Genomic DNA, 15,237 nt, shown 5'->3' with positions numbered 1-15,237 from the left:
ATGATTTTGAGTTGCACTGGTTCCCCCAAATAGTACAAAACAAGTGAAGTGACAATGTATTAGCCTTAAACAGGAGAGCCTGGTGTTGGTGTGCGGCTTCTTAGTGGAAAGCCTCCAGTTCCTTATGCTGATCTTTAGAGGCTTGTTGCAAGACCAGATTTGGCAGATTTTAGGGATGGGAACTCCAGTTAAAACTGGAAGGTGCCATTTGGTCTTGAAGTCTTTGGCAGGGGCCTGTGTTAAGTCATTGAGAAACTAAAGGAAGAAGTCTTGCTGAAGATACCACTTTTGTTAATGATTTTGTTGTCCAAATTCAGATTACTTGCTCCAAGGGGCTTGCGGTTTCTCTTGTAGTCTTCTGGGTAGGTTTTTTATGTTTGTAGATGTATAACTGTTTTAGGAGGGAACTCTGAAAAAGGCAACTACATGTCCTTTAAAAAATGAGTCTTTATGGATGTCCAGTAAATGCTTTGTATGAATCGGTGTAAGATTCAGGTATAACTAAAATCAATTTATTTTTTTGTTTCCCTTTCCTAGAATATGACAGATACCTAGCATCTAGCAAAACCATGGCAGCAGCTTACCTTGATCCAAACTTGAATCATACACCAAGTTCAAGTGCAAAGACGCACCTCAGTACTGGGATGGAGCGTTCCCCAGGGGCCATGGAACGAGTCTTAAAGGTTTTTCACTACTTTGAAAATAGCAGTGAACCGACAACGTGGGCCAGCATTATCCGGCATGGAGATGCTACTGATGTCCGAGTAAGTCTGTCTTTAGGTTAAGTGTTAACTTCATGCTCAAAAAATGGGAGGTAAAAGTCTGGAAGCAAACAAACAGAGAAGTTTTGCGGTTTATTGTAAAAGAATCTTTACTTGTTGTATATTGTAAGTAACCAGAAAAAGCTTTAGGTGCTACTAACTTTCCTTGAGAACAAAAAAACCTGATGTACGACTGTGTATTATCTTAAAGAAATGACAACTCTTCCCATTTTTGCAGAACAGAAACTTGAAATTTACAACAGTGGTTATCAGTCTAGCAACTGCTACTGATGTATGTCAGTTGACTTTTACCACTTTATACTCCCCAAAAGCCTGTGTGACACCTCATGGCAGGATGGCAGGGATGAGAGCTGACATGAAGGTGACATTAAATGACACTTTTCATGTTAAAAAAAACCCCATTTTTTTTACATGTTTAAATGTAAGATGTGTGTATTTACATGTTTAAAATTTTTGAATATAATGTGTACATGACTTAAAAAGAACAAAAAGTCTTGTTTGGAAACTCATTCCCCCACAGTGTGGGGAAATTGAGCCTAAAGAGTCCTTTCTCCCCTCAGTAAGTCCCTTTGTTCCCTCCACCCCAGTCACCTGCTGCTTGTATTTGTACAATGTTGTCCTTCAGTTAGTCTACACCAAAAACCCAAAGGTTGGGATTTTTTTTAAGAATAACTCTTAAGTATCTGTAATCTTGGAGGTATGGGGAAATGTTATGTATGCATGAAAAAACAGTGTTTATTCTGAAGCATAGGTTCTGTCTAATGCTGAGACCTTTACTTACCATTTACTACACTTACTCTTTCAGTTTTTGAGATGTTGTGGTATTTACACTGAAATGAAGCTCAATTTAACATGTCAAACGCTTTTAAAACTTCGTGGTTTGTTCTTTTTTAATTATTCTCCAAGAGCAGAGTCTTGCATGCTGGTAGGTGGTATGCGGGGTTGTTTTCTTCTGTGAGGTTCTTACTGTAGAAACAGGTTCCCATCTGCTCATTCCTTCCAAAATTTGTATTCTCTGCACAGTACTTCAAATTCCACTACAAAGACACAGTTCCAATCTGCAGAGAGTTGTCAGAGTTAAGGAGACCTGTTGTCTCCTTCTGCCTGGTATTGTTTCCTTTGTGCAAGAGAAAACCAAGTAAAAAAGACTAAAGAGTTTTGAATGTTTTCTTTTTCTTTCCTACTGTTTATTTTCTGGCATGGCTGCATTTGAAAAGACCTAACAGCATTCCTAAGTGGAATAGATCTTGTGACAGTGATAATAGACCTGTGAAATTCAACGATTTTCATTGATGATGATCAGAAGATCTGTCTTGTCAATTTAATAAACTCATCTCTGTGTTTAGGGTTAAGTTGGTGAGCAGACAGATTAGAGGTACAAGGGGAATCATTATCCTCAATAGCATACTCTTATTTTACATGGAATAGGGTTTTTTGGGTGCCACTTGAAACGTCTTTGCTCCCTGGCTTCACTATAGTGGTTTGATATATCTAATGTGATTGATTCATTTCATAAAGTGTATTACTTGGTACAAGGGAAGAAAAACTGTCTCGGTATGTTTTTAACCTTGTGAGCCTCTACTGTGGACAAAGTCTAGGGTTCTTCATATGGTACTTGAAATAGAGGTTATCTTTCTGAAGAAGTGTGTAGGAACTTGCAAAACAAAAGCAGAGATTACATCTCTGGTTTCTCCAGCTCAGAAATACCTGTGGTTATGGGCTTTAAGGATCCAAAACTTACACTCCCTGTAAGAAATGCAGTGATGAGTTCAATTTGCAGAGTTACAGATCCTTGTTTTAAGCAAAAATGTGTCATATTTTTTATAAAAGCAGGATCAAAAGAACAGGCAAGTAGCAGTTACTTGAGGCATGCCTTAAGTTTTTAGTTTTATATGCACATTTAATGGACAGTTGTTTCTAAAAGTAACGGGATTTCTGTATTGTTTTCCTTTCCTGAAAAAGAAGAATGTGATGGGTTGCTGTTAAACTTTCTTCTTTTAACAAATCTGATTCTTTTTTTATTTTGTTAATCTGGGACAATGACTGTTGAATGTGCAGGTACTCCGTAGTAAAGATCTAGCACTGATATATTACCATGTCCTGACATTTATTTTAGAAACAGTAAACCGTTGTTGGAGTACAAGCTTACATTCCATTGGAATGACTGCTGTTCGACCAAGCCGAATAATTTAAGATTAAAATAGTCTTTAAGGTTTTTATGCCTTAGTTTTCCCCCCCCCCCCCCCCATTTTGTGGAGTAGACAGTCTGCAATAGAGCTTCCATTTCTTCTGAATTACAAACTTGAGAAGGAGGCTGGTGCTGGGTTTGGCCTTTGGCTTGTTTCCAAGGAGCTCTGTAAGAATATGCAGAGGTGAATGTGTTTGAGACAGCTCTGCAATTAAAAAAGGAAAGGAAAAAAAGGTTTTTCAGGACTACTCCCTAGTTAGCACAGATTCTGGGATGATAGCAGAGGAACCTTTCCAGTATTCAAAGGAAGTCAGACTTGGTCTGAAATCTCCAGAAGAGCCAATTAAAGGTATTTCTGCTGGTAAAGCAGAGGGCTTTGTAGAATGTACTAATACCAAAGGAAAGTAAGGGTGGATTTTTTTTTCCCCCTGATTTCTAATTTCTAACACCATCTGTTTCTAACAAAGTCAAGTTTGCCTTTGTTAATGGAAAGGATGTGTTTGGTAGTCAAAGAAGTGAGGAAAGGCCCTTTTCCCTTTAATAATAATAATAAAAAAATCTTCTATGACTTCCTAAGAGTAGAGTGGAAACAGTGCTTTAGCTGTACGTCTTATACACAAATCCTTGATCATGAGGGGAAACCCTTTTCATTAAAAAACTCATATTTTTAAACTCAGATGAACAGAACTTAGCTTTCTGCTCTAAAGGTACTAAAGGTATGATTCCCTTGCTATTTGACTTGAAATATCTTTAACTGAGACAACAGCATGGCTGTACATAGGCTTTGCTTTGCAGAGAACTGGCAGAGGACCTCTGCTTATTCTGGATGGATTTAGTCCCTCAAAGACAGTGTTTCCTCTGAGGGATGAGTCTGTATTCTGCAATGGATTCAAGGGCAGCTTTTCAATTCTTGGAAATGCTTTTTTGGATTTCAGAGAACTGGCATGCTCTCTTTACCCTTTTTTCTTTGGTATTAGACTGAAGACATGCTTTGTTTCCAAAAGAAAAAAAAAATAGGCTTTTATGAATTTGCAAACAGTAGTCTCCTACTTCGAGTCCATATATAGATAGCCATACATTTGCCAGAGGAAGAAAGGTTGTTTATGTTCCCTATTTATCTTGGTATGGCTTCATTTGGATGTGTTGTCTACGTGCATATTCACGAAGAGGGATTTCCAGGCTTTGGGGTTGGAGAGGATGCAGGGCATGCTCTGCCCTGTTCACAGCCTCAGGTGTGGCATGCAAGTGGGTGGGTGTTGCTGAGATGGAATTTCTTTGGTCTCAAGTGCACCCTAAAAGTAAACACTGCCACCCCATCTTGATCAGCAGTTACAAGTAAATCACCTTTCTGTTTCCAGAAGATGTGGTTGAAACAGAATTGTATCCATATTTGATGGAGAAATGAGTGTACTGCATTTAGCAGATTGAGAGGGTATGGAAGGGTTGGGTCTTTTAGACAACAGACATTTGGAAACCTTCTGTGAGCCCCTTACAGATGGCTTTCACTGAAGTGCAGTTCTGCTCCATGGTCTGCATTCCCACACCAGAGGTGCCCAGCTTGCATCCATTACACCTTCTTTTAAACTTCTAGCCCTTAAAGCTTATCCTTGATTCATGAATAGTAGTCGTGAGAAGTAAAGATGGCATTATTTATGTGGAAATAAAAACCAGAAATCTAAAACCAGGTTATTGCCAGACATGCATCATACCTTGATTCTCATACAGGTTTGTTTTCTTCCAATTTTGTAAGACTGTCTAAAACATAAACTGGATAGAGATAGCATTAAAACTTCTAGCTGTCAGCTCTGTTGTTATTTCTGGAGTTAGAGAGAAGCAAGGTGAGAAGTCTTTGAGAAATAGAGTTACAGCATCCAGGGCTCTCTCTCTTAACCTGTTCATCATTCAGATGCCCTTTTCTCAGTTTTCTTTGCAGTACCAGCCTGAAACATCAGCTGCTTTAATGTTGACAAAATGAGAAGCCAAAAAGCTGAATAAAAAAAATAACAACATCCTTAGCTAAGGATAAGGATATATTGAACTTCAAAAATGTTGAAGTCAAGGGGCATGCCTTGGCTGTCTCCCATCCCTACATGACAGAAAAAGACCAGAGCAAATTCCTCAGTTTCCCTACCCACCTGCAGAATCTTATTTTTCACAGGTAGAAGGCGCAGGGTTGGAAGACTGTGTATTCCAGTCAGTTCCCTAATTTGAACTTTTTAGGAGGAGAAGGGCTGAAGCCCATTCAGCCGAGACATCACTAAAGCAGTTTATTAAACTGTGTTACTGTGTTAGTATTTGTTGCTTGCTTTTTTCTGGTTTGCCTCTCCCATGCAATCCATATCGTGTTGCTGTACTTTCACCCTGTAATACAGGAGACCCGAGTATTTGATTGGACATACAGTTTGCAGTGGAGGAATGGAAAGAGCCTCTACTGCAAAGGTCTGCAATTCAAATGATATCCTAGTTAGACAAGCATTTCTTCTGGCAGCTGTGCCAGCTTCCTTCTTGCTGTTTGTTTTCTCATGCTGCCACCTTCGTTGTGCTGGCATGGGTGTTGTGACTGTTTGGCAAACTTAGTCCAAGTTAGAATGAATGATTGTCTTAGTGTTGCTTTTAATCCAGATCAGTTCTGCAATCTTGTTAGCTGCATCATCTTGCAGACTGACACAATTGAGAAGACTGGGAGAAGAAAGGAAATGCCTGTTTGTTGGCACTGCAGTGTTACTGCACCACCAGGGAATAAGGTATTAAAGCCTTATTTATGAGCATCCCTCATCATCTGCTGCAGCATTCCTGTTTTGCAAACACTTCCCAAGAAAGATATTGCCTATCTTGAAAAAGGGCAAGAGGCTTCTCAGTGTAACCTCAGTCACTGAGAAGACTAACTTCTAGCCGTGTGTTGTGGTTTAACGCCAGTTGGCAACTAAGTACCATGCAGCCGCTCACTCACCTCCCTCACAGAGGGATGGGGGAGAGAAAATAGAATGAAAGGCTCATGTGTTGAGATAAGGACGGCGGAGATCACTCACCAGTTACTGTCATGGGCACAAAACAGACTTGACTTGGGGAAAAGTAATTTAATTTATTACCAATCAGATCAGAGTAGGGTAATGAGAAATAAAACCAAATCTTAAAACACTTTCCCTCCACCCCTCCCTTCTTCCCAGGCATAACTTCACTCCTGATTTCTCTACCTCGTCCCCCTGAGCAGCACAGGGGGACAGGGGTTGCGGTCGGTTCCTCACACCTTGTCTCTGCCGCTCCTTCCTCCTCAGGGGGAGGACTCCTCACTCGTCCCCTGCTCCGGCGTGGGGTCCCTCCCACAGGAGACAGTCCTCCATGAACTTCTCCAACGTGAGTGCTTTCCACAGGCTGCAGTTTTTCACAAACTTCCATGGGGTGCAGTCCTTCAGGAGCACACTGTGCCATTGTTGGTCCCCTGTGGGGTCACAAGTCCTGCCAGCATACCTGCTCCAACGTAGGCTCCTCTCTCCAGGGGTTCAGAGGTCTTGCCAGGACACTCCTCCAGCACGGGCTCTCCCATGGGGTCACAGCCTCCTTCGGGCATACACCTGCTCTCGCATGGGGTCCTCCCCAGGCTGCAGGTGGAGATCTGCTCCCCTGTGGACCTCCCTGGGCTGCAGGGGGACAGCCTGCCTCACCATGGTCTTCCCCATGGGCTGCAGGGGAATCTCTGCTCTGGCGCCTGGAGCACCTCCTCCACCTCCTTCTGCACTGACCTGGGGGTCTGCAGGGCTGTTTGTCACATATTCTCACTCCTCTCTTCTGACTGCAATTGCAGTTTGTTTGGGTTCCCCCACACACTTAAATCTGTTCTCCCAGAGGCGCTACCACTGTCGCTGATGGCCTTGGCCAGGGGCAGGTCCATCTTGGAGCCGGCTGGCATTGGCTCTGTTGGACATAGGGGAAGCTTCTAGCAGCATCTCACAGGAGCCACCCCTGCGGCCCCCTCCCCTGCTACCAAAAAAAACCCACGCCACACAAACCCATAACACTGGATGAGACACACATGGAAAATAACATTTTAGGAACAGTATAAGTAGCCCTTTGACATTTTTCTGAAAACACCTACATCTACAAGTGGCTTCAACTCATAGAATCATAGAATACCTCAAGTTGGAAGGGACACATAAGCATCGAGTCTAACTCCCTGCTCCTTGCAGGTGTGCTGGTTTTGGCTGGGATAGAGTTAATTTTCTTCACAGTAGCTAGTATGGTGCTATTTTTTTGGATTTGGTCAGTTGGGGTCAGCTGTGCTGGCTGTGTCCCCTCTTGTCATGACCTAGGCTGGACAGACCAGGGAGTCGCATTTAATTCAGAATTCCCTTGGGCTAAGTTAAGGTGAAATGACCCCAAATGATCAGTTAAAGATTTTATTCATGGCAGAAGTAAACTGAACTGGGGAGGCATGATAGTAGGTGGCGGGGGTTTCTCACAACAGGAATTGACATGGGACTACTTCTGTAAACCGTGTAACCCAGGGTAACCATATACATCAATTCAGGGAATAAGGAGATCCCTCCTGTTGAGTCACAAGGTTCAGAGCAGACCCCCTTGCTTTCTGGACTCCTTCTCAGAGAAGGGCCCGGGGCAGCTGGATCAACTCTTAGTCCCAGACTTGGTCAACGGTTTATGTCTAAAGGGATGAGGTGTAGGGATTGCGGAAAAGGAGAGAGAGGAACAGAGAAAAAGAGAAGAGAGATTTCACCCGTCCTGGGTCTAGCGTTGGTCTAAAGGACCAGTTCGGGTGGGTGGGTGCCCGTGGGGCTTCAGTTTGTGTGCCCTTTTATCATCCTTGCCCCTCCTTTGGATGGGCACTTGAGCTCATTAGGCTACTTAAGTGTCACACAGGGTTTGTGCTTTCAGAACCTTTGGGAAATCGGTTGATGGGCTTGGGGGTCGTTTGGGGAGTAACTTCTCCTTCCCTGCAGGCATGACCATTGTTTGATCTTTGGCCATACATGATGAGCTTCCCTGCTTAGCGTATCAGAACAGCACATCAGAACAGGGAGCTGTGCACCTTCCAGCAAGCCCTCCCCATCCTGTTGCTGATGTCCTGTGCTGATCTGTGCCCATCCACCTGCTTTTCACCTGTGGTTCCTTGCTGTGCAGGGTTCGTTGTTATGCAGATCTTGCCCCACCACAATGTTTGAGACATTAACTCTTTCAGTTTCACCCTCCCAACTTCTTGTGCACCTCCAGTTTACTTGCTGGTGGGGTGGTGTGAGGAGCAGAAAAGGGCTTGGCTGTGTAAGCACTGCACAGCAGTAACAAAAACATCCCTGTATTATCAACACTGTTTCTAGCACAAACCCAAAACACAGCCCCATGCCAGCTACTATGAAGAAAACTAACTCTATCCCAGCCAAAACCAGCACAGCAGGACTTCCTAAAACTAAACCATGTGACTAAGACCGTTGTCCAGATGCTCCTTGAACTCTGACAGGCTTGGTGCTGTGACCACTTCCCCAGGGAGCCTGTTCCAGTGACCAACCCACCCTCTCAGTGAAGAACCTTCTCCTAATGTCCAATCTGAACTTCCTCTGTCGGACAGCTTCATTCCATTTCCTTGTGTCCTATCACTGGTCACCAGAGAGAAGAAATCAGCACCTGCCCCTCAAGTCAAGAGCACAGCCTGGATTAGGGTTTAGCCATACAGGACTGGATCCAAGGAAGCTCGTAAGCTTTGCAAGTGCAACTGAGGGTAGGGGATAGTGAGTTCTATATGTTAAGCATCTGGAAAACTGAACTTACTGTCAACATTTAAAATACTGTTATGTTTATTTGGGAAGCTATACCAGCGTGTGGTAGGATCAGAGGAGTGCTGATTCAGCCAAGGAGGCTGGAGAGCACAGCTGTACCAGCTCTGTATTTGTCAGTGCTGTCAGCGTGTGCTCGGAGGTTCCCTGTGGAACGATGGGTGGATGTGGGGAGGCACTTTGAGTGATCTGCGTGTGTATGGCTTAAGTGTGCAAGATGCTGAGGCACTTAAGCTTAACGTGGATGTGTTGCTTGAGTCGATGGTGTCTCTGGGCTTGCATGGTGGCAAAATCCTAGGCATCAGAATAATGTGTTTTCAGGCTACAGTTTCAATATATGTTGCTGGGCTTCAGTGACAGAGTTCTTGTTCCGCTGGATCAGTTCCCCAATCTAGTTTATCATGTGATGTACAAATGTGTTGGCTGGATCAGTGCAGGAGAGAGGAAGTAGCATGATGATGATAAAAAGAGGGATGTGGGCTTTTCTCTTTGAATGTCAGACATAGTGTCATCAGAGGACAATCTGCATTTTGTTGTTGTGAGGGCATGGATTTTTCTTTTATAGAAATTATAAATTAATTTGCATCAGAGTTTTGTAGTTTGCTGTTGTCCAACTCTTCATTTAAGGTCCCCATATAAATCTCTCATCAGGATTTATAATACTTCATGTATAAATAGCATTTGGCATATTTGGAGTGCTTCACAAACATGAACACCGTGTCCCTATGTCAGAGGTGCTACTTTTAAAGACTTTCTCTAGTGCAAGACACTTTCTCCTTCCTACTAAATACGGAAATGAGGTTTGTAGTCACACTGGGAGTATATTATTCCAACTTCAATTTATCCATAGTAGCATATCAGTTTTAGTAATTTACAAGCAGGCAGTTCATTTTCACTCATTTACAGAAGCACAAGGTATTATTGATACGTACAGGGAGAGTCTAGGGTATCCTGCACCTTTTGGCCTTTCTCTGGTCTGTCTTGACTTTTTAACAGCCTCCTAAATACACTGTACTGTAAATTCTGTTTTTGGATGTATTCTCCTAATATAGGGAGAATATTAATCTATTTTTAAATTAGCTGTGTTGAATATCTGTGGATTCTTTAGATAACTGAGTAAAAATGAGTGCTGTCTAGTTTTCTAGCTATTGAAAAAGCTTTTTTTTTTCTTCCCTCTCGGTTAAAGGGAGGGAAAGGTGACCTATTACTTAGCTGTTATTGTTAGGAAACTCCTCCAAGGGCTTCCCATTCTCTTTTGCTCAGCTGTACTAGCCTATTTTATGTTCAGGGTGTAAATGTTAGCTCTGGAAACCTAATTAAAGTAAACATGATTACAGTAAACAGCATTTAACTGGCATATGATTGTGTGACTTCCTTACAGTTGTAGGGTATTTATGAGAATGACAACAGACACATGAAAACTCTTCATAGAAATTTATATTCATGTAGGTATTCTGTGTAAACCCAAAGTGAAATCTCATTTTGGAGTAGGTTTCTGCTGGAGTCAAGCTCTCCTATGAGTATTTCTAGCTGTGTTAATCCGAGGTCATAAATTTGTAATCGAGATTGAAACTTTGGTGTTCCTTACCTGTTTTTTTCCACTTTAGAATGCATCTGAGGAGCTTCCTGAGCTAAAAGGCTGGTTGTTGTCACGTCTGGAGAGATTTCAGATTTCTCTGGCTATGCTTCCAGTTAAAAGATTGTCATGACATATCTCAGCAGGATGTTTTAGTCGCTGTTGTGCAGTGGTTAAGCTGTTAAATTGTTTGTCTGGAAACTTCTGATTAAGTATTCTGATCACCACCATGAAGAACATCAGGCATGCTTCTGGCACGGCTCCTCACATTGTGACCATGAAAGACACAAGAAGCCGTCAGCCGTCCTGGAGTGATGGCGGTGGCTTTGACACTCCGAGCCTCTCCACTTGGTCTGTGGAGGCTGCCCAGAACCCAGGGAAGCTCTGTGTGTTGTTTACTACCCGATCGGAGTTAAATATACTGACCCGGTTATGGCTGTGGTGCCAGTGCAAGTTTTTGAGATTAATCTTGTACTGTTTGGAAATAGCAGCCAGATAAAACAAACCTTGTCCTGCTGTATGGGAACTTACTATACTGTTTATATGCTGCACTACCCATGGTGAGAGTTCGTGTTGCTGAATGAACCGCCCTGTTGTGGTGCTGGTTTATGTTGATTGAAGGTGTGGCTCTAAATATTTTAAAATTCAACTTCTCTGGTTTATTAATAAAAAAGTAAATAAGCAAATAGATGTTTTTACTTGAGAGGCTTCCCCTGCAGACCAGCCATTTTGAGTGTCTTAATCACCGCATTTCCTTGTTTCTCCATGTTTTGATTCTGGCTATGGTTTGTTAGCATCTGGAATGAACTCTGTGGCATTCCTGAACAAAAACAGAGAGAAGCCACTTAACGTGTTTGTTTCACATAAAGCATCGCTTCTTCCTTTCTGGGCATGTGTAAGTTTTAAGAATGTATTTTCAAACACTTGCACTTGACTTCCTTTGCACTACTGCTGCTATCTCCTTAATGTTTACGTTTAGTTGACTTTCTCTTGAGTTGCAGTATGTACTAATTGTTGCTAATTATTTTCTTGGGGTAATACCAACTACCTGGCCAGAAGGGATGGGCTACCCTTCTTACATAATTTCGAAAATACATTTACTTTTTTATTATTATTTATTTTTGGTTCTATGATAGGTTTAGAATTGATGATATAAAAAGGAAAGAGGCTTAAAAATCTCACTTGCTTTTGGTGGGAATTAAGACATCTGACTTCTTCAATCCTTTTGAAATCCCAACCTGAAAATTAGAGAGGTTCTGAGATGTCTGGCTTGATTCTTTCCTGAGTAAATAGTAACGGTTTCAGCTGAGCCTTATGCATCAGTGTTCTTGGTGGTTCACGGTCATAGGTAATTTTGCCTTAATTTTTTTTCTTTCCAAAGCCATTTCTTATCACAGCTGGCATTACTAACATTTAAGAACATGTACCTCTATTTTCATTATCAACTGACAGCGTCAGAGACAGGGGAAGGGGTGGATTTCCAAAAACAAACACTGCATGTTATATATTCTATGCAGGGTGCAGAAAGAGATGAAAATGAATGAATCTCTTCTGTTTGCATACATATAGAAAAGCTGGCAGTGTTCCCTTTAGAGGAGAGCACGTGTGCCAAAATGTTAGGCTTTACTAACTAAGCAGAGATTGTCCTTTGGGTGAAGAGGAGGTTAAATGTGCCTCTGTCACTTCTGAAAGTACTTGTTGGTTGTTATGTGTTTGCTGGGACACGGGCAAAAGTTCTCTTTTGCAGTATGTGATACAAAGACCCTGAAATACAGGCAAGAAATAAACTTAACCAAGTTTTATACACTGTGCTTAATACCTTTAATTCAGATTTAAAACCATTCACTGACCTGATAATAGAGTTTTGGAACTTGCTGGGGAAAGTTGCAAAAAGTTAACTGCTTTAAGAAGGAGACAGGATGAGTAACTGGAGTGTTTCATTGAAGGCTGATGAATGACAGAAACAATGCTTGGCTCAGGAAATCCACTCAGATAAAAACAGTCAGAGGCTGGGAGAGCATTTAGGGGAAGTGTCATATGTGCTTGCCTGGCGTCGCCTCTTCCCCCGGCATCCATCTGTGGCCACTATGGTTCCTCCTTCAGTTGTTTTACTAATGTACTGCAGGGAGGTTACTTCTGTTTGCCTCAGACACTTGTCCCAGCAACTTGGGCACCTTCTGGCTGCCAGGACTCAGCTGTTGCTGGTTAGTCTGTGTGGTGCTGGCAGCTGGTAGGGCCGCTTGAAAACTTTGACTTGCCAGCGTGTTTTGAAGTTTCCCTCCCACATCATACAGTCCTCCACAAGCATCCTGCATGGAAGAAGACAAGGGTGTTGGGAGGCACTACTGGTACTGAAGTGAATGATGCTTCTGAGGATGCTCATGCCACTGCTGTTGGAGACAGGGTACTGGGCTTGATGGAGCCTCTTCTGACTCAGACTGCCATGAACTTACTAAACACGGCTTGTGCTTCCTTCTTGTAGGCTTGAAAGGTATATTTATTTTTTTTATATGTTTTACTATGCACTGTGTTGCTTCTGGAAGATTATTTAAAAGTTGCAGTTTGATAAGATGTGTGAGCTGATCTAACAGCTCACTGTCACCTCACCAAAAGCATGATTCCACTCCTACATGTGTCATCTTCCCCCTCTATTCAGACTTAGTGCTTCTTTAATTCCCTCTTTGCAGTTAGTTTTCTGCTTGCTTAATTTGCAGAATCAGGGTCTTAAACAATTTCTTTGGGATATAAAATAATAAATTTTGGGAAACAATGTTATTCTGTAAAAAACCCTTTTGCTTAGCTCACTCCAGTAGCCCACCTCTGGCTCCTGTAGTACTTAACACTGGCTACGTGTTGATGTTTTCTGAAATTCTGAGCAAGAATCAGCAGCTTGTGCATCTGTGTGCATATATATGTGCATGTATATACACTCTTGCACATAAGCATTTTCAGTAGGAAATTTTCAGACCATTACAGGGTCAGAAACAAAGGTCTGTGAATTCTGAAAGAAGTGTCTGGGAGCAGTGATAGCCTGTGCTCCTGCTGAGCTCTAAACTCTGTACTGGCGGGGGTCTGCCGCCTTGCAGAGAGACAAGCCTTACCTTTTACTGGGTTGTGAGGGAGCAGCTCTGATCTCCTGCTGACTTTCTAATCTGGATAAGAGCAGGACAGCCTGGCATGCTGCACCTGAAAGGTTGCTAATCCGTGCTCTACTAACACATTTGAATTTCAGTTACAGTGTATTAGACCTTTCTGAGGTTTTTAAGGTCTAACATGGAAGGGAAATGGCAATCTGTTATTATTTTTTTTTTTTTTTTTTAAAGGTTCCTTTTTTGGGCAAGAGAACCTCAAACTCTGAAATTTACCTTGGGACAAACAAGGAGGACATTTGTTTTGTTTGAGAATCTTCCCAAATAACTGTGTCTTGCTCCATTTTATAAGGGATCTGTGCTGAATCTCAGGAGAAAATGAGGGGAGGGGAGGGAAGAGTGGAAAGGAAACCAAGGGGCTGTGATGTGGCCTATCAAATCCTGGCTGTTGGGGCACTAAATAGGATGAAAGTCTAAGGTGATTTTCCAGTTGTAGATGGAGAGTGACTTCTAAAGGCTGCTGGTGGTCTTTTTTGAACAAATACATCTTGCTTTCATCAACAAATCTGCTTTTTATATTTTTGCTTTTATGTTATTCTGCTTTACGTAGAGGAAATAGTGGCTTAATTCTGATAAGAAGCATGGAAACGTATTTACTGATGTTTTGTGAAGCCATGCCGGTGAAACTTCAGAAATTGTAAATGATTGTCTGAAATAGCAGCTTACAGGTGAACATCTTCAGTATTCTTAATAAAGGTGATATCTGATTTATTGCTTAGTATTTTGTATAGGGTATTACATGGTAATATTTTAAATTTTAAAAAAATATATATTGCATTTTACGGCTTGTAAGGAGTGTATGTTTCTCTGTTTTAGGGCATAATTCAGAAGATTGTGGACAGTCACAAAGTGAAAAATGTGGCCTGCTATGGGTTACGACTCAGCCATCTGCAGTCTGAGGAGGTTCACTGGCTACACCTGGACATGGGGGTGTCCAATGTGAGAGAGAAATTTGAACTAGCCCACCCTCCAGAAGAATGGAAGTAAGACTATAAATCTGTTCAGTGTCAAAATCGAGTCATATAAGTCTCTTTGCCTTGTCTTAAAAAACTACTCTATAATTCGCTTTACTAAGGAGAATCTTCTTGTGGTGGAATAGAGGTGGTGGAACGGAGAGGGGGGAAAAACCTGGACCACCAAAGTCTTCAGAAAGAGCTGTAAGCGGTGTTTTGTTTGCGGATTTCTTTTGTTGTAAGGGGTTTCCTGCATACTAAAGAGAACAGATAAGTGTAAGCTGGGATTTCAAGAAGGCATAAAATAGGAACAGAAATCTCCTAGTCCTTTGTCCTGAAAATCTGCAAAACGTGATACATCTAGTGAACCAGCCCCATCTCGGGTTTTGTCAGCCTTAAAAGTTTTAGGGCAGGAATGCTATTCCTATTTGTGTTATAAGCACATTGCTGCAATTTTAAAAGGATAAGTCTTATTATTTAAATAAAAACAAAAATATATTGTTAAGTACTTGTATTTATAGAGAGACTGAGTAAGAGAAACGTGATTTGAAAACAGTGAAATGCAGTGAATAGAGCAGTTTATCCCTCTGCTGTTGTGAAATTTTTCAGTTGTAAAACTGTTTATTTGGTAATGAATTGAGGCCCAGAGCGATGAGTGACATCTGCCTTTCTTCTAACTGGGATCTTCTCCAGTTATTCCAGGAGCAATGAAAAACAGAAAGGTAACTGCAGAATTTTGGATTTTTTTTCATAGCCTAGGTACATTTGCTGTGATATTTTCATGATACCAGTTAGTTGGATAAAAGAAG

At 41.8% G+C, this 15,237-nt stretch overlaps 1 protein-coding gene across 2 annotated transcripts in view; it reads left to right on the top strand.

Annotated features, from left to right (window-relative positions):
* The first annotated feature begins 543 nt into the window (after positions 1-543).
* PTK2 (protein tyrosine kinase 2) overlaps positions 544-15,237 on the top strand; it is a 132,180-nt gene continuing 117,486 nt past the window's right edge. For both annotated transcript variants that reach the window (XM_010584205.1, XM_010584204.1), the window contains exons 1-2: positions 544-764; positions 14,292-14,458. In XM_010584205.1, coding sequence (XP_010582507.1) covers positions 570-764; positions 14,292-14,458 — 362 coding nt within the window. In that variant the 5' untranslated portion in view covers positions 544-569. The remainder of the gene's footprint in view (positions 765-14,291; positions 14,459-15,237) is intronic.

Source organism: Haliaeetus leucocephalus, unplaced genomic scaffold (genome assembly GCF_000737465.1).
Source record: "Haliaeetus leucocephalus isolate CR32 unplaced genomic scaffold, Haliaeetus_leucocephalus-4.0 Scaffold953, whole genome shotgun sequence".
Taxonomy (NCBI): Eukaryota; Metazoa; Chordata; class Aves; order Accipitriformes; family Accipitridae; genus Haliaeetus; species Haliaeetus leucocephalus.
This window is presented reverse-complemented; position numbering and strand designations above follow the sequence as displayed.